Source organism: Magnolia sinica, chromosome 4 (assembly GCF_029962835.1).
Source record: "Magnolia sinica isolate HGM2019 chromosome 4, MsV1, whole genome shotgun sequence".
NCBI classification, from domain to species: domain Eukaryota; kingdom Viridiplantae; phylum Streptophyta; class Magnoliopsida; order Magnoliales; family Magnoliaceae; genus Magnolia; species Magnolia sinica.
This window is the reverse complement of record NC_080576.1, coordinates 15,533,400-15,557,433: the sequence shown is the minus strand read 5'-3', so window position 1 is coordinate 15,557,433 and position 24,034 is coordinate 15,533,400. Positions and strand designations below refer to the sequence as shown.

The 24,034-nt window shown below is 39.7% G+C and overlaps 1 protein-coding gene and 1 long non-coding RNA gene across 2 annotated transcripts; both read left to right on the top strand.

Moving 5' to 3' along the window:
* The first annotated feature begins 1,839 nt into the window (after nt 1-1,839).
* LOC131242562 (uncharacterized) lies at nt 1,840-20,552 on the top strand. Its single transcript, XR_009169664.1, has 2 exons — nt 1,840-2,508; nt 20,436-20,552. It is a non-coding gene; the product is annotated as an uncharacterized LOC131242562 (long non-coding RNA).
* On the top strand, nt 18,574-20,388 carry LOC131242560 (purine permease 1-like). The gene is made up of 2 exons (XM_058241280.1): nt 18,574-19,427; nt 19,876-20,388. Exons 1-2 carry the CDS (start codon nt 18,672-18,674, stop codon nt 20,197-20,199), a joined length of 1,080 nt encoding a protein of 359 aa, XP_058097263.1. The 5' UTR covers nt 18,574-18,671; the 3' UTR covers nt 20,200-20,388.
* Nucleotides 20,553-24,034: the final 3,482 nt, after the last annotated feature.

Genomic DNA, 24,034 nt, shown 5'->3' with positions numbered 1-24,034 from the left:
CGTTGAGGCCTGGATGAGCTGCTCCCCGTATCATGGTTTGCGGCTGTAGAAAGTTGAGGTACTGGGTCTTTTCCTCGTGGCAGCACTGGATCCTGCGTGGGACACGTCATGGGGGGTCGAGTTGAAGGATATGGACGAGCAGGAGCTCTTGCAAGTTGTATTTTTACCCTACCCGCCAATCGAACTGCTTCATCCACAGTCCCAACTGGGTACATCTGAACTCGGTCCTGAATTGTCGGTCGCAACCCACCTATAAATCGTGCCACCTTCTGTGACTCAGATTCTGATAGATCGTTTGGTGTAGCTAGCCGTTAGAATTCTTCAGTGTAATCTGTAACTGTTCAATTTCCTTGCCTGTAATTTTGATATTGCTGGAATAATATCTGCTCTTAATCACTAGAGAGAAATCGAGATCGAAGAAGACGTCTCATCCGTGGCCATAATGAGATGGGCGCCTTGTTCTGGCGAGCTCGTGAGAGTTGTAATTGTTTCCACCATGCAGAAGCACCAGATTTTAATTTAAACACTACCAATTTTACTCTTTTATGATCTGGCACTTCCATATAATCAAAATATCTCTCTACTTCGGCTAGCCAATGGAGAAAATCTTCTATACGTAATAAACTGTTAAAACTAGGAAGTTCAGCCTTACCTCGATAGTCTCTTTCAGCACGATCTAGATGATCACCTCCATGGATTGGTCGTCGGGCAAAACCCTCATTAAGGTCCTCATCGCTAGAACTTGAATCATCTGGTGTAGCCCTACGGTTTGCCACTGGTAGTGCTCTATGAAAATCGGGGTTGTGTCGTACAACAACCATGGGTGGTGGAGCCACCACGGGTGGTGGAGCATCGCCTACGGCTCGGGGCAAAAGTAGCGCATCCGCAAGACGATCGAGAGTTGCCTGCAGCCCTTGCATGGTCAACTGACTCTCCCGGTGGAAAGCTTTCATTCTTTCCGAAAGATAACGAATCCCTAGATCACCGTCCACAGGATTTTGATTCATACCTTCGTTGTTTGCCATCGGCCCGAGGGGAATCCTCGCTTTGATACCAATTGCCGCAGGGATGAACATGATGAGGATAACTACTCCGAATCCACGGAGCTTCTCTGGACTCCTCACAGAGACTTCTCGAATCCACGAGGAAAGAAAGCAGAAAATAGAAATAAATTCTAATAAATTCGAAATTGATTAATTGATGAATAAAAACGAGTTCACAACCCTTTAAATAGGGGTACTAAGCAATGGGAAAGAAATTAGAATCAAACTACAACTCAAACTCTTAGAATCCGCGACTTACTATAAATAGTAAACTTACTATTTATAGACGGTCGTGATGTCTACTAGTGCGCAAGGTTTTCGGCCAAAAATAGTTAAGTGTCCTATTTGGCTTCACCAAACCGTTCTCCTAATTATTCTAAGCTCTTTTCACGTTGGGCGCAACTCCTAAAGCCCGATGGATGAAGAGTTATAATCAAACTAAAACTTACTATTTATAGTAAAAACGAAATTAAAACGGGGAAACGACCATCGATCCAGGGGTTTTTCGCAATTCCGGGCTGCGCAACCCGGCATAGCAGGGTTGGTTGGCTTCAGTAGCTCGTTCTACCCCAAAATCATATATTTTACGTCGGATAACTCATTCCGGATTGCAAGATACGCCCGATTTAAGGTTCGATGGTCTGGATCACTTCTGTCGTCGACCGGGCCTTTTCTGATCCATCTTGGCCATGTAACTGTCCGCGACCCGCTCTACATCAGCTTGCTTGTAGGACCCATGGGCCTGGTGCTCCCCTATATAAAATAAACTGGCCCTTGGGGTGATGAATCCATACTCATCTGCCATGTCAGCATGTGCTTTTCTTTAATGTTTGTAACCGGGTAAAGCTGAAGAACTTGCTAAGTGAATGATTCTAACAATCTGCATCTTTCATATATGCAGGCCATTGGAAGGGAGGCAGCAGAGTATGAACTTGGGGAGGCCAAGTACTACGTGGTACTGGTTGGGATTGCTGCTGGGTTTCAGATGATATTCGTTGTAACTCTTGGCCTCGTCTTCTGCATTTCATCTCTCTTTGCTGGAATCCTTAGCGCCACTCTCCTCCCTTTCACGGAGATAGCAGGGGTCATCTTCTTCAAAGAGAAGTTCAAGGAGAGAAGGGAATGGCCCTGGCTCTCTGCCTTTGGGGCTTCGCCTCTTACTTCTACGGTTCCTACAAGTTGAGTAAGAAACAAGCAGCCCAAGAAGAGGAGGAATCCAAGTAGCCCTAAAAATCAAACACAACCAGAAGCAAATCCAAGTAGCTCTAAAAATCAAACACAATTAATCAAAAGCGAAAGTGGAATTTGTTTCAAAATCATGATGCGTGTGCATGGTCTTAATTAGTCTATACATTTTTTGTAACTTGTATGTAGATTTCCCCTTCTTGATTTATATTGTTTCTCCTCCTTTTATAATTTTTTTATTCCCAAAATGAAAAATAAATATGTAACTGAATGTCGAGAAGTATTTATCTTTGGGCGAAAGTGAAACCATAATCACTTATTTCATACAGCTTCATCCCTTTGTTAAAAGAAGATCATCCAAGTAATGTGGTTCACGGGCTTGAACCATTATTTGCACGGTCCAGATTGGGCAGAACGCATGATTTATCCGTTTCGGAAGTCAGATATTTGGTCCGACCTGCATTTTCTTTGGGGAGCTTATAATACTCAGGATGCATATGACACTTGATACTCAGGCACACATTATCTCGAATTAAACTAACTAAATTGTTGTACCAACTGTGTCTAACCACAGTCCCAAAGTCAGATTGACTGAACAATCCTAAACTCTATATTTATGGGCAATCTAACTGTAGGTTCTGTCTATATGTTCTCATACCTGTTAATTACGTGTGAGATCCAAAGATAATGAAATATACAAAAAACAGCCTAGTCCAAAACTCAAGTAGGCCATGAGTTTTTTACTTAGAACTTTTACACTGTTCCCGTTGTTGTTACCCATCTTACTTATTCACCCGATTTTTTTCTAATGGTGAATATAATGGGTTATTGCCTAATGCAAGTACAGGATTCCACGTATACAAAAATATTAGCCTCAAAGAGCGCAGGTATTCTGATGGCGACTGTATCTATCCACTGTAGAGAAAACAGGAAGCTAGGTTTTATTAGATATGTATTTTAGTCATTTGGATGAATTTACATTGTTGACTTGGTGACTATGTCTATAAAATAAATTAATATAAAACTTTTAGAGCTTAACTGCAAATAGACGATTAATAAGTGGAGAAATGCTTTGCTGTTATCTCAAAAGAATGTGAGCTGTCTTTTGCCAAAAATTGATACGTAGCTGTAGCTAGCGTTTCTTCATAGTATAAACATCTTTTAAATATTGACAAGTGGTCATCATGGTCTGCTGTTCGACCATTGGTTTGTTGAGTCTCTTATGGAAGATAGAGAATGCCCTTGGGAACATTTCAGATCCGAAGATCCTACCGACAGTTATGTCTTGTCCCCGTTGAGTGTGAACAACTGTATTATTTCCTTTTATAATCATCTGTCTTTATGCTGCAAACTAGAGTTGGGCAGAATCGGACCCGATCCGATGGATCTGACCCGAACCGAAGGCCAGGATTGGGTCGGATCAAGTAGGCCTACTCAGATCCGACCGTACATCAAGTTGAGTTCGGATCAGTGGCCAATCCAAATTGATCCACCGTACATCGAGTTGAGTTCGGATCAATTGAGTTCAATATTGTTTCTTGTAATGTTGTCCACTTGAGATTGGGATATACCTCATTTTTGGTTTAATACCATAAAATGATCTAGAAAAACAGATGGACGGCACGGATGAAATAAATACATCATCATGGGGTCCATAGCACCAACCACCAGCCATTGGAGGGTGGTAGGGGAGTAACCATTCCATCCTCTTAGCTCGTGGCTCAAGGTGCATCGAGCACTGAGCTCTGACAAGAGATAATAAATAAGAAAATGGTTTTATGCGGTCGAGCTCATGGAACTTCTCGTGAGGTCGAGCTGTGTGGGCCCCACCATGATGCGTGTCAAACATCAACATCGTGCATTTGATGGGTCCCCTTTATATTATGGGATATCCCAAAAATCAGCCGTAGACGGAACTCAGGTGGGCCATACCATCTAAAATCACGTGAAGACATTCCTAAAACAAATAAAAGTACTTGGTGGGGCCCATCTAAAAATTTGGATGCATCTGAAATTTGGTCAGACCCCTCATCCGAGTGAGACATATAGAATGGATGGTCTGGATTTGTGAACCACACCTCGGTGGGCCTAAAAAATGATTAAGAATGTTTTAATGGGAAGGTAACCCATCTTTTGTACATGAGGCGGATTGCCAGGTGTACCACACAATAGGCCAGCTGGTGTATTGACGTCAGCAAGTTCTGTGGGTCCCACCATGAGGTATGTGTTATATCCAAACCGTCCATCCATTTGGTGGGCTCATCTTAAGGCTTGAGCTGAAAAATAAGACATATCTAAAGATCAAGTGGCCCACATTGCAAAAAGTAGTGGAGGGTTGAACGTCTACCATTGAAACTCTTTTAGGGTCACAAAAGTTTCAGATCAATATGAAATTTGTTTCTTCTCTTCATCCATGTAGTTGTGACCTTATTAATAGATTAGATGGAAAATAAACGTTATGGTGGGCCCTATGAATTTTTTAACATGAAAATCATTTTTTTTTTAATTTTCAAAAATAATAATTTTAACCGATCTGAACGGTACCCAACTCCATCCGACTCAGTTTCCCTGACCAAGTCGGACTCGGTTTGGGTCAGGCTAGCAGTGTAATGGATCAGATCGAGTCAGAGGGCCCGGACTTAGTCCCGAATCAAATCGAGTTCGGGTTAGTGCATCGAAAGTTTCGGAACTAGTCGAGTTGGACCCAATCCAGTCCGACTCGACTCGATGCCCACCTCTACTGCAAAAAAACATTCTAAGGTTACTTCATCAAAATCATTCATTAAGAATAGTCCTTAGATATTATCAGCCATAATGGGACTCAATTCACCAATGGTATAGATTATTGAAACATGGGCTTTAATTATTAAAATTGAGAACTAGTGGATGACATGTATAGAAACAAACTTATGGCAGAGTGCCTGTGGAGCTTCACCTTTTGGTAAGGGGCGCCTTTGTTTGCACAAAATATGTGACTCTGACCTTGAGAAAATTATATTTTGAGGGAAAATCATGTATGGGTGAAAGTGAAAATTTCTTTAAGATTATCCTTTGCTAATAAGAGGGCTGCTAGTTTTACTTTCATGTTTCACCATTCATGTATAGACAAGGCACATGTGTGGATGCCAAAGACACGTGAAAGATCCAAACCCATTCACAAGGAAGCCCAACCATGCAGATGGCCGTATACAATATCAAGCTGCTAGGATAATCCCAGACAAATTGGTGTTGTATTTGATCTCTTAAATCGTGTCAGATACAGGGTCTGTCCATGCCATCGACAGCCTGTTCGATGTCATCTTTGATGGCATCAAATAGTTCTCGATCCCATTGAGTTTTCTAGATTTTCTTAAGTTGGTTACTAGACAAACTGGACACTTTTTCAATGCCAACAATGAGTGTTCGATGCCATTGAGAATTTCTAAAAATTCATGTTTTTTCTTTGGACAGTTGAGGTGTTAGTTCAATGCCATTAACAGGTGTTTGATGCCATCGAAGGATTAGTTTCGATGCCATCTATAAATCTTCAATGATATCAACAGATTTTGCGCAGATTTTATGCAAAACTCCAAATTTGTAAGTTTTATTTTCGATTTTCATTTGGGATTCTTTCTAAGGCTATATATCATGTAAACGGGATTGAGAGATATTCCAAGGGTTTCTAAATAGTTCTAGGGTTTCAAAGGGGTGTAGCAAGAGTGAGATTCGAGGTTGTTCGAATTAGGTAAGCCTTCTCTCTTTATAATTTCTTCTTTCATAATGAATTTTCTGTCGCTTTGTGCCATGGTTTTTTCCCAAAAGGGTTTTTCTACATTAAATTGTTGTGTTTTCTTTGTGTTTGTTTGATGCTATTAGATTGCTATCGTAGATTTATCTGTGTGCTTCTGCGGTTCCCCCAACAATTGAAAAGTTGTTGGGTTATGTGGGAATAGTGATGTGACTAGACTTATTATTTTGTTTGATTTCACTTGTGAGTGTGGATCGTTTGTGTTCAGGGTACATATGAAAATTCAAGGCATAGGAAAATTCAGCTAACAAGAATGGCCGGATTTCTCCTTTCCCTATTACACAATATAACTTTTAATGTGTGGAACTTCTCTAGCCTCACAATGATTTGTGTTTTAGATCAACACTGCTCATCAATTTTTACAGATCATTCTAGATCATTAGACAAAAAAAGAGGCACATCCAAATCTTAAGTGGATCACACCATGGAAAGTAGCAGGGATTAAATGACTATCGTTGAAACCTTCCTAAGGTTCACCATGAGTTTTATTTGCCATCTAACATCTTCATAATGCTACACAGACCTGGATGAAGGAAAAATTCATATATTAGCTTGATCAGAGCCTTTTGTAGCATTGAGAAGTTTTTAGCACTTGCCATCCAACTCCTTTCAGTAGTGAGGCCCACTTGAGCCTTGTATTTGCCTCATTTCTTTTCTAATTCCATAAAATAGTATGGAAAAAATGGATGGACAGTGTGGATCTGATACATACGTCATGATGGGCACATGGCTACCATTGTTGTAGGTGAGATCCAGCCTTACTTGAGATGGTGAGGCCCGTACGGTGGATCCTAGTTTGACTTGTTTATTTTGTATCCACCTTGTCCATCAGTTTTTCTTGATCATTTTAGGACATTATCCCAAAATTTAAGCAGATCAAATAATTAGGTGGACCATATCATAGGAAACAATGGTGATTGACTATTAATGGGCTACAAAAGTTTTGGATCAAGCTGATATTTGTTTTTTCTCTTCATCCATGCTTTGTGAACTTAACAACAGATTGGATGGCAAATAGAAACTGCGGAAACATCAAGGTGATCTCTAAGAATATTTTAATCGTTGGGTGTTCAATCACTGCTGTTTTGTGGAGTATGGTCCACTTGATAATTGGATATTTTTAATTTTTAGCATCGTGCTCTAAAATGATCTAAAAAAATGGACGAACGGAATGGATAAAGAATACAAACATCAAGGTGGGCCCCACGTTAAGGGCTGCACCGTCTTAGGTGAGGCCGGGATCTCACCTAATCCGCTCCCCCCACCACACAGTTGTGAATTTCTATACGTGTGAAATTTATGAGAGCTCCACCACGATGTATTTCTTAGATCCACACTGTTTATATATCCTTAAAAATTAAAAAATTAAAAATTAAAATAAAATAAAAAAAATAAAAAAATTTTAAAGATCATTCTAGGATATAAACGTAAATATAATGCACATCCAGATCTAAAGTGGACCACACCAGAAGATAGTAGGAATTGATGCTATTGGTTGAAAACTTCTTATAGCCATAGAAGGCACTTATATCTGTATTTTAACTTCATTCAGGTATGTGTGATTCTATGAACAGGTCAGATGTAAAATAAGCCTCATCGGTTGGCCATAGAAAAGTTTCAACGGTAGTTTATTCAATCACTGTTGCTTTTCTGTGGTGTGATCCAATTGAGCTACGGATCTACCTAAATTTGGGGCTCATTCTCTAAAATTACCTAAAAAAATTAATGGACGGTGTAGATCTTATAAAAAAAATTATGTTGGGACCTAAAAAAGTTCTACACGTTAAAAGTCGCATTGTATGGTTAGCAATCTACTTGAGAGAGAAATCTGGCCTGTCATGTTAGCCGGAGTTAGCTGGAATCATCCAAAATGACGTGGACAGATGAGAAGCAAGAGCACCGGAATTTTCTGGGCCTCAAGGCAGCTGGTTTCAATTTGCAGGCTTCGAGTGGGCAGTTTTTTCAAATCCCCGGCTAGAACTGGGCTCATCAAGCATTGGTGTTAGGGAGATTTGGTTGTCTTGCTTTCTCTCTTCAGGGCATCCCCTTTGTCTTTACAGCTCAGAAAGGCAGCCTCTGCCTGTGGGTTTTGAGGGCATCCAAACCAGTGGAAGTGCAGGGTCAGGAGGCTGTGGTAGTAGGAGAGTTCGTTTAGTAGGTGGCTGAAGTTTCTTCTTTTTTTTTTTTAAATAAAAAATAAAAATTCTTTTCCCTTTGTCTTTGCAAGTTAGTTGATATGATAGGGGAGGCCCGGCATTTTTGTGGTGCCCACCTGAATGTGTGGATTGTACATCCCCTGTTCGTATTGTCAAATATAGGGTGGAGACCCCTCCTTTTGAAAAAAAGAAAAATAATAATAATTAATAATTAAATAAACAAAAGGATCGAGCACCAGAATTTTCTTGTGCCTTCGGCACAGACAGTCCACACTCAAGGTACAGTGATTTGAAAAAAGAAATACTAATATTGCAGTGTGCGCGCATGGGTGTCAAGGTTTCAAAACTCCGATTATACTGGACTAAGAAGTCTTCGGAGTCCAGTTGAGTAACTTAGGCAAGACTTTTTTAGTGCATCCTTCCTGCACTTAAATGTGTGACCGTGCGGGAGAAAATGCATCCATCATGTGTGCCGTCTCAGGTTTTCCTTGGTGCAAGACTTTTTAAGTGCATCCTTCGTGTACTTCAATGTGTGTAGCCATGTAGGACAAAATGCATCCATCATGTGTGCCTTCTCATGTTCTCTTTGGTGCCAAGAAAATCAACCAATCCAACACTCGGGTGGTCCACACATGGAAAGTTGGGACTGAATATCCACCTATTGATACCTTTCAAATATTAATTCAAATAAACTAAATCATCATAAATTCATTAAAAACTTTGCCCCCTTAGCTTCAGCTAAGCGATTAGCCAAGCATAACTATCTCAAACAAAAGACAAACATAAAAACTTAGACCTAAGAGAAAAATGAAGGCACCAGCGGTGCTCCACCTTAGCTCTCTCTCTCTCTCTCCCTAGGTTATCCTCTAGGCACGTTTTATATATATATATATATATATATATATATATATATATATATATATATATATATATATATATATATATATATATATATATATATATATATATATATATTGCTCCACCGGCCTTGGAAAGTTTCTAGTTCAAGCCACTTTGCGCATAAATTGCACAATAGAAAAAATAAATCTATATGGTCGACCTGGCACAGTCCAGTCGACTCGGATTTTGTCCGGCTAGTACCAATCGACCGGCTTCATCCATAGTTAACAAGGCAATGTTATTTTTGCATTGTTTGATTATGGTAATTGATATAGTAATATAATATATTACATTTAAGGGTGCACATCTAACCGTTGGAACCGTGTAATCGGACCGGAACCATTGGATTGGTCCGGTTTGGTTCGGTTCTAGGGTGCTAACGGTCCGGTTTCAGTTCCCAAATTTTCTGAACCATTGATTACGGATCGGTTCCAGTTTAGGGTCCTGTAGAACCAAACCAAACCGTTGATTCGAACCGTAGATCCAAACCGTGACAGGAACCGTGAATCTGAACCATTGATCCGACTTAGTTTAAAACCAAAAAGAAAAACCGTAAATGTTCGCCCTTTTTGAGCGCCCTACTCCTACCCTTTTTGAGCGCCCTACCCTTGCCCTTTGCCCTCTCTCTCTCTCTCTCTCTCTCTCTCTCTCTCTCGCCGTCCCAGTCCAGCGCCCTCCCTCTCTGTATATCTCTCTCTTTCTTGCCGTCCCGGTCCAAGCGCCCTCTCTCTCTCTCTCTCTCTCTCTCTCTCTCTCTCTCTCTCTCTCTCTCTCGTCGTCCCGGTCCAGCGCCCTCCCTCTCTGTATCTCTCTCTCTCTCGCCGTCTCGGTCCAAGCGCCCTATCACTCTCTCTCTCTCTCTCTCTCTCTCTCTCTCTCTCTCTCCATATCTGAGTGCTACTGCAGCACCTGCAAACCCCATGCATATTGCTCTCCTCTTTAATTGTGATGGAGTGCTCGTTGACACTGAGAAGGACGACCATCGCATTTCTCATTGAGGTACGATTATTAGTTTTTTTTTTCCTTTTTCTATTGAAATGGGTTTTCATTTCTTTGTTCATCTCATGCGCTAGTTCCGGTTCGGTTCCGGTTCCATTCCTTTTTCACGGTCCGGTTCCAGTTCCAAAAATTGTAGAACTGTTAGGAATGGTTCGATTCCGGTTTCACCCCAGAACCGGACCAAACCGACCTATGTGCACCCCCCAATTACATTATCTTTTTTTTTTCTTTTTCTTTTTTTAAGAAGAAGAGAAAAATAAGGGGACCATTCTTGGTAGGAAATGGCTTGACTGTTTCACCCACACACATCACCTAATGTTTCCATCTCTCACACATGTGTAGAAGTACGGTAGTAAAATAAATAAATAAGAAAGAATAATAATAATAATAATAATAAAGAGAGAAATTTCAATGATATTTTTACTTGCTCACCGTTTCTAATTAAGTGGGCCACTTGAGTCCTGGTTCTGCTTCATTTTTTGGACCCACCTAGCTGCTCAGTGCAGAAATCCACATCCCAAAACCGTAACGGTAAGAGCCCTCAGCCCTAATACTCCATCCCAAGCTTGGTCCATGGTGGGCCTACAAAATATATATATATATATATATATAGGTCCATATTCTTATCTTTCGCATACTTTGCTCGGGACTAGCAAAATGCTGGTTGGGGGTTGTGTTGAAGGTAAAATATTGCATATCAGACCCAATTATTGCCTGGATTTATAAGCATGATACCGTTCAATGTCCCGATTTAATACCCAATTATTGCCTGGATTTAAAACTTTTAACGGTAAGAGCCCTCAGCCCTAATACTCCATCCCAAGCTTGGTCCATGGTGGGCCTACAAAAAAAAATATATATATTGGTCCATATTCTTATCTTTCGCATACTTTGCTCGGGACTAGCAAAATGCTAGTTGGGGGTTGTGTTGAAGGTAAAATATTGCATATCAAACCCAATTTTTGCTATATTTTTTGGACCCACCTAGCTGCTCAGTGCAGAAATCCACATCCCAAAACCGTAACGGTAAGAGCCCTCAGCCCTAATACTCCATCCCAAGCTTGGTCCATGGTGGGCCTACAAAAATAAAAAAATAAAAAAATATTGGTCCATATTCTTATCTTTCGCATACTTTGCTTGGGAATAGCAAAATGCTGGTTGGGGGTTGTGTTGAAGGTCAAATATTGCATATCAGACCCAATTATTGCCTGGATTTATAAGCATGATACCGTTCAATGGCCCAATTTAATCGTGTTTTTATTGCAGGATGTAATTAGGAGCGTGGACTGAAAACTAACACTAAAAGCGTCGATTTGATACTCTGAAGTCACCAGAGCAAGGGACACACTCCAGAGAACTAAGACTGAAGAATTTATATGCCAGGGATCCAAGGAAATCAAGTCATTCAAGTTAAAGAGTCCCGAAATTGGTGAAGAATGCAAGATCACATAGTTCCCGCCATCTGATTGGCTCAAAACTTCATACATGGCCTGAGGGCCATAAATTAACCGTACATATCAAATTTCAGCCCTCGGATCACTATGGAATTCTTATCTAATACTCCATCTAATTCTTATCTAATTCTTATCTCAGCTGACTTTCAATTGGCCGGGCTGGCCCATCTAGCTTCGTTCGGAGCCCACTTTGGGCAGGCTTCGGCTGGAATACAAGGCCCAAGGACCAGGTCATGGCTTAAAATTTAAGCCCATTTAATAAACGGGCCGGATGCAGGGTCTTTCTTTAAGCCCATGATCTAAGCCCAGCCTGTTTAGGATTTCAAGGGCGTTTTTCTCATTTACCATATATATGGCGGGGAACAATTAATGAGCAGCTTGGATCTTGCGTGTGGGTGGCTGATCTTGGGCATGGGCTGAACCGGGATCAGGATCTGCATAATCATCATGATCAACTGTAGGGCTTTGTTTTTGCCAATCAAAACCTACGGCCCACGTTTTACTTTGTGGGATGGGCTTTGACAGACATCTGCCAGGCCCAAGCCCAGTTCGTTCACAGCCCTAGGTACAACTGACATTCGTAGAACCGACCATGCCGTGAGTGTGACATTCGCTCCATGCATCACGATGCACCTTCTTCTCCCATTCCCGGTACAGTCCAAAAATCAGCTTGAATTTTTCAATCGGGTCAGATGCACCTTCTTCTCCCGTTCCCCGTACAGACCAAAAATCATCTCTATTTAAAATTCAGGTGGACAAATCACATTTCAAACCTCTAAGTTGGGGAGCTGTGGCCCACCAGAGGTTCCGATCAGGTTTATCCATGGCATACACTTTCATCGTTCACACTTGATGAACAGGTGGTTGTAATACACTCACACCATGCTGGGCCCACACACAAACCTATGTATGGTAGACATCTCCACCCATTTTCCATATTGTGTGGCCCATCAAGCTAGTGGATCAAGTTGATTTTTGTCCTCAAGTCTTAAAATTGAGGGATCTACCTGATGGACGGAGTGGATTTAGCACACACAATGACGGTGGGTTCATAGATCCCGGGTGTCGTACTCGCTGCATTCAAAAGGGTGTTGTAGCGAATTCCGGACAACTTGAGTTACGTTGACGATAATCACCTGCCTGGGGAGGTTCATTTGCTGGGGCGAACCAACGTATGCTCGTTATAGTTCGTTGTGCTACTGTGCCGGCTAATAATACAGCGTGTATCTCCTTGTACTGGGGCCCACATGCTAAGATGGACAGAGGATTTGATCCGTCCATATATTGTAGTTACTATCATAAATTGATCATGCGTCAATAATTATTTTAACCCTTGATTTTTAGAGTTGAATGAGAGACATTTAAAATTTCTATCCATTGTTATAAATTGAATATAGATAGGGATGATCACAATCATACTTTCAGCCTTAGTTTCTGAAGACAGCTCTTATAGCGTAGATTCCACAACGTGGACAGTCGCGATCATTGGATCACTCAGTAAATTGAGCACCAATGGACGATAACCGACGCTGGATCCTTGTGAAGCATCCTTCGGTTCTGGTACTAAGTTGTGTCGCTACAAATTCGTCTTGCAAAAAAAGAAAACATTTATTTCCTATGCTATCTTATTATTTTCTATATTGACGGCTCGCGGTTGAAACTCATGCTTTGATGTCTCTCGGTTGGAAATAATGCTGATTGGCAATCATAGCCATCAGTTCTCCCCGCTGAATGCCGATCCTTGAGATTTGTCATCTTTGACCACCTTGAAGGGCAAAATATGGACGTCTGGGATCATCTGATCAGGTTGCTTGCAAACCATGGGCTAACTAGTTGGGTGGTGTCTCTCTCCTGGCAAACCATCTACGTGTAAGGTCTCTGTCATCCTAATCCTAAGTAAGATGGCCCACAAGTAAAGGATCAATAAACAAAAAACAATGGTCCACATTCAATCTGAATGGAAAAAAAAAACTTTCCAAAAATATCGTTAGCGTCTACCAATCCACATAGTAACCTATTAAAAATCAATGGTATGGATTACTAGATTTGGCCTCCATTCACGTGGACTCGACTAGGCTGACTCGGCTAGTCCGACATGTTTAGACCCAACATGACCCAAAGTGAATGGGTGAATCAATCTGAACTGAGTAGGCTTCGCCTAATCCGAACTCAAATCGAGTCGAGTCGAGTCTGAGTTACCCAGTCACTCAACCCGACTCAACCCAAAACCTAATCTGGTTAGACTTGACTTGATCCAAAACTCGGCTCGACTTGGGTTCGGGTAAAAAAATAATAATAATAAAATAAAAAATAAAATAAAAAACCTAATTTCTAACACTCTCTAACCCTACCTGTTGCACCTGATCTCAAACTCTCTTCCTCCATCATCCTCCTCTCATACGCCCGACATCCACCGACCACCACCACCACCTCTCTCTCTCTCTCTCTCTCTCTCTCTCTCTCTCTCTCTCTCTCTCTCTCTCTCTCTCTGGGCCCAGGCCCCCACAGCCACTCGTCTCGAGCTCGACAACATCACAACAACTCGTCTACACAATCAACACCTACCCGGCTACCCGACTTTACCTAACCAAGCTAATTTACTAACTTTTTATTTTATTAATTTTTAATTTAAGAGGGTGTTGCCGAGTTGGCTGTGGTGCGTCCGGGTTGGCTCGGGTGTGGTCGAGCTAGCCGCGCTGCCTCTGGGCTTGCTTGGGCTGAGTTATTTTTAAACCCTAAACTTAATCCATAAACTCTAAACCTAATCAATAAACCCTAAAACTTAATCCCTAACCCTAAAACCTAATCCCTAACCCTAAACCCTAAACCTCAAGCCTTAACCCTAAACCTAATCCATAAACCCTAAAATCTAAACCCTAACCCTTAACTGTAATCCCTAAACATAAACCCTAAAACCTAAACCTAATACCTAAATCCTAACCTTGAACCCTAAACTTAATCCCTAAACCATAACCCTAAACCTAAACCCTAAACCCTAATCCCTAAACTCTAAACCTAATCCCTAAACCTTATCCCCAAACCTTAAACCTAAACCCTCAACCCTAAAACCTAAGCCATAAACCCTAAACTTAAATCCTAAACGGCTAATGTGTTTTATTTTTTTCAATTAAACAATTAGTGGTTTATTTATATGAATTATGGATTACATTGCTTATTGCTTAGCTTATTGTTGTGCATTAGATAGTTAGCTTAATACGTATGGATTACATTGCCTATTGCTTAGTTTATTATTATACATTAGCCATTTAGCCTAATGTAGATTTATTTTTTTTAGTGAATTAGACAATTAATTGTCCATTTGAGAATTTTTATGTGCCCAAATATAAATATAATGTATTTTTGGTGGCATAAACATAGCTTAAATTGTCCTATTTTAGACAGTTCAAGGTTAAATAGATAGAATGCTTTTATATAACTCATTTAAATGCTCATGCCTGATATGCGCTCCATTTCCCCAGTTCTCTCTGGATATGTTTATTTATTTATTTTTATTTTTCATGTTAAATATTATCTTTATATTACTTATATATTTGGCATGAGAATGAAATGAAAGATCAACTTATTTGGAGAGATGTGGGGAGTGCTGTCAGAATCTCAGTGTGGTCGTTTAAATGAGAATTTGAAAGTATTACAATCTATCTAACCTTAGATGGGGGGTTTAGTATAAACTTTTAAAGCATTATAGTGTTAATATAATTTAGTATCTTTCATTTAGTGGATGACTAGTGAGAAAATTTTCAATACCCCCGGCGGTTTATCAATCATTTCGCCGATGATCTTGGATGAAGGATTAGGTCTATAAGATGAAGATGTGCCCATTAATATTAATTACTAACTAACAGTCATGGATTTCAGTATTAAAAAAAAAAAAGATCAGTAATGTAGGAAGATTTTGAAGAAGTAACCCTCTCAAGGAGCCACTTGTAAAGTACAAAGGCAAATAATTTAATATTTTAGACTGGTGGAAGTCAAAAGCTTGTGAATTACAGTTCCATTTGCTCTCGTTAATAACACGAGGCATATTATCAATTTCAATTTTAGCGGTGGCGTCAAAATCTTATTTTAATACGAGGAGTAGGGTCGTGAACAAGTATCAAAGCTCACTTACACTGGAATCAGTTAAATCGTTCATTTATACACATGATTGGTTGTGTACGATCTAGGGAAAAGGAAAATCTGTTGATGAAGAGTTTGAGGAAGAAGAAAGTGAGAAGTAGGATGAGACAGTACCTGCAACAATTACATGAAGCAAGATAAGACACTGCCTTTTATTTTTCTTGCATTTGCTTACGACAATTTGACAACTATTATTTGTATAGTTGAATTGTGACATTTGATGGGTGGATGAATATTTTCTATGCTTATCACTTATCATCTTATATATTTTAATGTTTCTTTTTTATATTTTCTCTTTTCATTTATGCTTTTAAAAGACTTAATGTTACTTAAATCTCATATGGTTGACTGGTTACGTTTACTTATCTTTATTATTTAATTATTTATGTCGCCTCAAATTAATCAAATATTATTTCTTTCAAAATACATACTTATAGATATGTCATCGGAAAATGATCCATCGACAAATATTTGAAATTATGAAGCTTAAGTTTACTCTCATGATGGAAAAATAAAGTTGCAATACAAGTTGTGTGAAAAATAATTTATAAACAAAAAAATTTGGTTAAAATTACATTTGGCTTATCGGGGAGGAGACGCTGCCCCATGTAGAAAAGCTCTTCAAAAAGTATGAAATTTATTTTGAGTCATTCTCGACTCAAATACAAAGACTTTCACCACCACTTCCCCTACAACCAATACAATCAGCTATAAAAGATATAGAAGTAGGCCTATTATAATTGAAAAAGGGTCAAGTAGAGGAACTAACCCCCACAGTTAGTAGAAAAGAAGAAAACAGACTATTAAGAAAACAAGAATAACATGATTATAAAAAAACCGTAAAACAAAGCTTGAAATTAGCATATAATACCAGACAACAACATCAACTCTCTCCGAAACAACATGATACCTAAGCAGGCATGAATAGGAGACATAAGTCAAGCGATAAATCATCAAAGTTTCATAAAAGTCTCGCAGTATTCTATAGGCACTTGGGAATCCCGTATAAATTAGATAATAAAAAGAGGCTAATGAAAAAACTTGTTAAATATACGAATGAAGACGTTGGAAACGTATCTCCACCTTCTGTTTCAGTAGAAATAAATAACCATCTTTTAGACACCTCCAGCTCAGACTCAGCCCAGAGTTCTCCTGCAGTTCAAGCTGTAAAAAGAGAACCAAATGATGATTTTGACAACAAAGGTGGAGGGGGTTACTATTATGGACAAAATTACTCGGGTTACACAACACAAAGGCATTCATTATACATATGATATTGAATAAATAAACGGTATATTGGTTTATATGTAGATCTCCATCTAAGATTCTGAACATACTTTTCATTTTTTACAATGTTTATTGAATATATTCGTTTTATGAATATGGTTTATTTACTTTTAATTTCAAAATCGGATTGGGTCAGCCCTAACTCAGTCCGACTCAACTCGATGCCTAGCTCTAGTAGGGGTCTTCTTTACATTGCAACATGCAACAATCATACCACTATATGGGAGAGGAAAGAAAAAGTGTTCGAAAAATGTAGGTTTGTTTCAGTGAAGAGAAGGCAACAGTTTGGCTTAAAGCATAACTTTATTCTAAATTAAAAAATTATTATTTTAATTGCTTTAAAACCCTTGTCATGTATGTCCATGCTAGGAGTTGCATGGGCAGGCTAAGGCTAGGCCAAGATTATCCCTAGCCGGGTCATTGTCCTCTTAGCAATGGCCGGTGACTCTATTAAGTTAAAGATTGAAATGATCAAAGGTTTCAAATGGCCAATCTAAGAAATTTTAAGAGTATATCCTCCATCCATAACAAGTCCCTCAATAGACATGATTTTGATAATTGAAACATCATTGACATATCCAAGAGTGCTTTTAATCAACGCCTGTATTTTGAACTGGACAGGTCATCAATTACTTTTAAACCATTTATTCTTTTTGTACAAGAATGAGCCACTTAATGATTGCATCGAGTCATTCACCGCTAGCATAGTCTGTACACATCAAAGCTAGATTTTAAGCTTAGGTTCAGCCTTTGGGTCAAGTGTTTGAGCGCAAGCCCTTGTCTTAAAAAGCTAGCCCAACAACCTAATCCAACTCGGTGCTAACTTGACCTGACTCGGTACTTCTGACCAAGTCGGACTCGGTCCAAATTAGTCTAGGCGAGAACCAAACTTGGATCGGGTCAGGGATGCTGGACGAGTCCAGTACTGAGCTGGGTCGAGTTCGGGTCAGGGTATTTCAAAATTGGATCGAGACCGGTCAGCCCTAACTTGGCCAGATTTGACTCGATGCGCTCTGACCAGTGGCCGTTAACGTGTCCTTCACTTACTGTATCCTTTTGCTTTTTTGCCTCCGAATTTCATGCACAGGTGGCTGCAATGCCTAACACGTGCTTCCAAATTAACATTCTAAATTTCAAAATCCGTAGGTCCACTGTGCCGCCTACAATCCAGGGCTGTACTGCATTTCTTTTCCTTGTGGGTTCAGATGTCCCTGTGCTTCATTATTGATGTGGGACCCGTTTGTGTTGGTGCGGGTAAGATAGACCGTTCTGCCTGACTCCTAAGTAAAAGGAAAAGAGAAAGTTCCGGGTCGCAACAAGCGAGTGGATTTTACCCATACAACTGGTGGGCCCCACAGACCATGGGTGTTGTGTGTGGTAGAGGATTACTTAAATAACCTTAATAAAGAAACAAGGGTTGTATTTAGATTTTAGAGCATATGCATATATGTATGGTGATGGTCAAGGGCGGCGGCTGATGAATGCAACAAAGCTGATATTTTCCTTCATAAAATCTAAATCGTCCAAATTATCGTCCTAGTCAGCAGTGATATTGTAAACTCTCTCTCTCTCTCTCTCTCTCTCTCTCTCTCTCCATAGTCTATATAAACCTCCCACATCTTACCATCCAAAATCACTCAAGACGGTAGCATTGAGTCTCCTGCTCTTCTCTAAACACCTCTTTCTTACTTGAGAAAGCAGGTTAGAAAGAGTGGGAAGAGCCATGGCCATGAACATTGAAGGCATTGAGAGGATGGAGCAAGGAGTTCCAGAATCCTCATCACCAAAGGAAATCCAAAAACGCACTGTCAAATGGTGGCTCATTGCCCTCAACTGCATCCTCATGGGGGTAGGGACCATCTGCGGCCCAATGCTTCTACGGCTTTACTATCTCCACGGTGGGAGTAGGAAATGGCTAACCAGCTCACTGCAGACAGCTGGTTTCCCCATCCTCCTCATCCCGCTCTCCATTGTCTACATGCGCGAACGGGCTCGCGGGATGAAATTCCTGCTGGAGCCCAAGCTCTTTATATCGAGTGTGGTTATCGGACTCCTCATGGGTCTCGACAACTTCATGTATTCGGTGGGTTCTTCATTCCTTCCCGTCTCCACATCATCTTTACTCTTCGCCACTCAGCTTGCTTTCACCGCGTTCTTTGCTTTCATCATCGTTAAGCAGAAATTCACTGCCTATACCATCAACGCTGTGGTGTTGATGACTCTCGGGTCGGTATTGCTTGGGCTTCGCAACAGTGGTGACCGTCCTGCGAATGTAACCAACGGGCAGTATTTGCTGGGTTTCATCATGACTCTGGGAGCATCAGCGTTGCTGGGATTCGCATATCCATGCATCGAGCTCTCATATGCCAAGGCTAAGAAAGTCATCACTTATCCAGTAGTGATGCAGTTTCAGTTCTGCACCACCATGTCTGCCACCATTTTCTGCGTTATTGGGATGACTATTAACAAGGATTTCCAGGTAAGAAACCATTTACTCATATAACTTGCTAATGGGATTCATGCACACATGTGGGCATTGTGGCACACGTTTTTGAGAACCAAGCCATTCATCTGAGCCAGCCCCACAACACTTGTACAAAAGATAGGGTAGATTAAATAAATAGAGTAAGACAACTGTATTTTTTTTTTGCCCCTCTCTTATCAGTTTAATATCCGACGTGATATTAAAATAATTTCTTGTGGTGGAGGGCTCACCACGATGGCTTGCAAGTAGAACCCATGGGCCTGGTGCTCCCCTATAGAAAATAAGCTGGCTGTTGGGGTTATGAATCCACACAATGAGAGGCTAGGATCTGATACTCATCTACCATGTCAGCATGTGCTTTTCTTTAATGTTTGTAACCGGGTAAAGCTTAAAAACGTGCTAAGTGAATGATTCTAACAAATTGCATCTTTCATATATGCAGGCCATTTCAAGGGAGGCGGCAGAGTATGAACTTGGGGAGGCCAAGTACTATGTGGTGCTGTTTGGGATTGCTGCTGGGTTTCAGATGATATTTGTGGGAACTCTCGGTCTCGTCTTCTGCATTTCATCTCTTTTCGCTGGAATCCTTAGTGCCACTCTCCTCCCTTTCACGGAGATAGCAGGGGTCATTTTTTTTAAAGAGAAGTTCACTGGAGAGAAGGGAATGGCCCTGGCTCTCTGCCTTTGGGGCTTCGCCTCTTACTTCTACGGTTCCTACAAGTTGAACAAGAAGCAAGCAACCCAAGAAGAAGAAGAATCCAAGTAGCCCTAAAAATCTAACACAACCAAAAGCAAATAGAAGTAGCTCTAAAAATCAAACACAATCAAAAGCGGAAGTGGAATTTGTTTCAAAATCGTGACACGTGTGCATGGATCTTAATTAGTCTATACATGTTTTGTAACTTGTACGTAGACGCCCCTTTATTGATTGGTATTGTTTCTCCTTCTTTTGTAATTTTTTTTCTCCCAAAATGAAAAATAAATATGTTACTGAATATTGAGATATTTTTCTTTTGGGTGAAAGTGAAACCATATTCACTTATCAAAATTTCATACAGCTTCATCCCTTGGTTAAAAGAAGGTCATCCAAGCAATGTGGTTCACGGGCTTGACCCATTATTTGCACGGTCCAGATTGGATGCATGCTCTATCCGTTTCAGAAGTCAGATATTTGGTCCATTCTGCATTTTCTTTGGGGAGCTTATAATACTCAGGCAGCATATGACACTTGATACTCAGGCACACATTATCTCGAATTAAACTAACTAAATTGTAGTACCAACTGTTGCATATGGCAGTTGTTTTTTGTGATTCAATATTTTTCATTTTTAACCATCCAATAAATCTCCGGTAATCCGATGGTCAAATGGTGAAGTAAATGAAAATTTTGGTTCCTCATACATTTTATTGGACTCATATCTTCAACAGTTTAATTGGATTCAATGCCACATATGTAATTTTAAGTGCGTGCATATCATCCACCAAAAATTGCCTGGGTATTGAAATAAAAGACAAGTACGGTGAAACCTCTATATTTATGTTATAATTAGTTACTGCCTACCATATTATATACGTGAAATTCACTCCATCCATCATGTGTGCTCCTCAAGACACCATGGAGACCCAAAACAGAAACCTATAGTTAGCGTCCCATCTTTATTGTTCCTTATAATTAGCATTACGTTACATCCATGACTCATATGATCCGTGCCACAAAAACCGTAGGGATGGCAATCTAATTGTAGGTTTTTGTTTGGGGACTTTATGTTGTCTATATGTCCTCAAACCCATTCATTAGGTGCGATTTCCAAAGATAAATGACATATTCAAAAATCAGCTTAGTTCAAAGCTCAGGTGGCCATTACTTAGAACTTTTACATTGTTCCCATTGTTTTTGTCCATCTTACTTTTTCAGCTGATTTATTTTTTTTAATGGTGAATATAATAGGTTATTTCCTCATGTACATAGTGCATTTTACATATACAAAAATACTGGCCTCAAAGAGTGCAGGTATTCTGATCTAGCTATGTAAAACACATGCCGTGGACTATTTCTATGTAGAGAAAACAGGAAACTAGCTAGGTTTTATTAAGCAGGATATTTTAGTCATTTGGATGAATTTACATTGTTGAAATGGCAACCATGTCTATAAAATAAATTAATATAAAACTTTTAAAGCTTAACTGTAAATATACGACTAATAGGTGAAGAAATGTAATTACACTGTAGCTATAAATGCTTGGCTGTTAATTTCTCAAAAGATTGTGAGCTGTTTTTTGCCTAAAAAATTGATATGTGGCTAACATTTCTTCATAGTATAAACATCTTTTCAATCTTGACAAGTAGTCATCATGGTCTGTTGTTCAGGACCATTGGTTTGTTGAATCTCCCACGGAAGACAGAGCATATTCTTCGGAATATTGCAGATCGGATGATCTTACCGACCTATGTTATGTCATGGCTTGTCCCTGTTCAGTGTGTGAAATGTTGGGAAGACAAGAGGAAGAAGAGATTTTTTGAACTTTCCAGTATTAAAAGTATAATACTTTTGAAAATTTTTAATTATGAAAGTGAATATTACAATGCTTTGAATAGTAGGAAGGAAGGAATTCTTTTCTTGTTGGTTTTTTATAGGCTCTTTAAGATGGATCTACATACAAGAATAAATGTACTACAACTTTTTATAATAAGCATTAATTACCTAGGAAACTTTAAAAAAAAAAAAAACATACACTTTCTAAACTAGACTAGGAACACATTTTAGATATTTCCTAGACACTTTCTAGATCGGGGTCTCACTTGATCTGGTCCTTCCAAATCCACGTGGGATTGCGCACTAGCCCCACTCAATATAGCTAGAGATGGATGATCGTGTCAAAGGGCTCCATGGGGCGTACCATGATGTATATGTTTTATGCACACCATCCATTCATTTTTCTATATCATTTTATAAAAAAAAAAAAAAAAGGCGAAAAACAAGTTAGATCTAAGGTTTAAGTGGACCACACTACAAGAAATAGTGGGAGTTAGGTGCCTACCATAAAAAATTTCTTGGGGCCACATTAGTCTCTCATCAAGCTGATTTTTGTGTTTTCCTTTCATATAGGTTTGTGTGACCTTATGAAGAGATTAGATGGCAAATGAACTTCACGGTGGACCCTAAGAAGATTTTAACTATAGTCATTCCATTCCCACTACTTTCTATCGTGTGGTTGACTTGAGGTTTGGATGTGCCTCATTTTTTTGGATCATGATCTAGGAGGATATAGTAAAGTTGATGGGCGGTGTGGATCTAACACATAAAACATAGTGGGCCCAAAGATGTGCCACACATTAAAAGTTGGGTTATATACCATGCAAAGGAAAAAGTGGAGGGCAATTTAAAATTTTTTAAAAAGAATATATAGAGAATAAACAAAACTAAACGTGGAGTGTCAGCATTACCAAACAGGGCCTAAGACTCGTTATTTTGTGTGATTCCATTTGGGTGTGCAGATGGTCTGTGTTCAATGCACTGGAAATTTCAATGCCATCGCTTCTCATTGGTCCATGTCATCGCCAATGACTCTAGCTAACAATATACGCCGAATTTCTCTCTCCCGTACATTGTAACTTTTAATGTGTGGAAATTCTTTCGCCCCACATGATTTATGTTTTATATCCACACCACCCATCAATTTTTACACATCATTATAGAGCATGAGACAAAAAATGAGGTTTGGCAAGAGTTTAAGTGGATCACACCACACAAAGCAGTGGAGATTGAACAACTACCGTTGAAATCTTCTTAGGGTACGCTGTGAGGTTTTTTATTCTTTATTTTTTTATTTTATTTTATTATTTTTTTTAACACATGCACATACATACCCACACACTCACACCGTAGAGGGATTTCACCAACTATGGATGCTCAAACCCTTGAGCGGGTGTTGAAACTCCTAAGAGTCTACCAACAGAGCAAGAGTAAGGATTCACTGTGAGTTTCATTTGCCATCTAACATCTTTATAAGTAAGCATCCAATTCCAACTGTTTCTGTAGTGTGGCCAACTTGAACCTTGGATTTGCCTCTTTTTTTCTTTGGATGGACGGTATGGATATGATATATACGTCATAATGTGCCCATAGAAATTCCACATGACAACCCTTCGGTTTTCTTCTCTCGACCTGTACTGCACCGGATCAGGTGAGACCGGCGTCGCTTATGATGGTTTGTCCCTTACCGTGGAGCTCAATTTGATGCGCGCGTGTATTCTGTATCCACCTCGTCCATTGGTTTTTCTTGATATTTTAGGGCATTATTCCAAAAATTTAAGCAAATCAAATTATCATGTGGAGATACCATGGGAAACAGTGGTATTTGACCATTAATGGGCATAAAAGTTTTGGATCAAGTTGATATTTGTTTTTTTTCTCTTCATCCAGGCTTACGTGCTAAATAAAAACTGTGGAAACATTAAAGTGAGCCCCAAGAACTTTTTAATTGTTGCGTGTTCAATCACCACGGTTTTCTGGAGTATGGTCTGCTTAAGTATTGAATTTTTTAATTTTTGGTATCATCTAAAATGATTTGGAAAAAAAAACAAATGGACAGAGTTGATA

Excerpts from the sequence above, each read along its gene's own strand:
- LOC131242560 (XM_058241280.1), top strand. The coding sequence starts at position 18,672 with ATGGCCATGAACATTGAAGGCATTGAGAGGATGGAGCAAGGAGTTCCA. Across the intron at positions 19,428-19,875 it reads CTATTAACAAGGATTTCCAG|GCCATTTCAAGGGAGGCGGC; the intron begins GTAAGAAACCAT and ends TCATATATGCAG.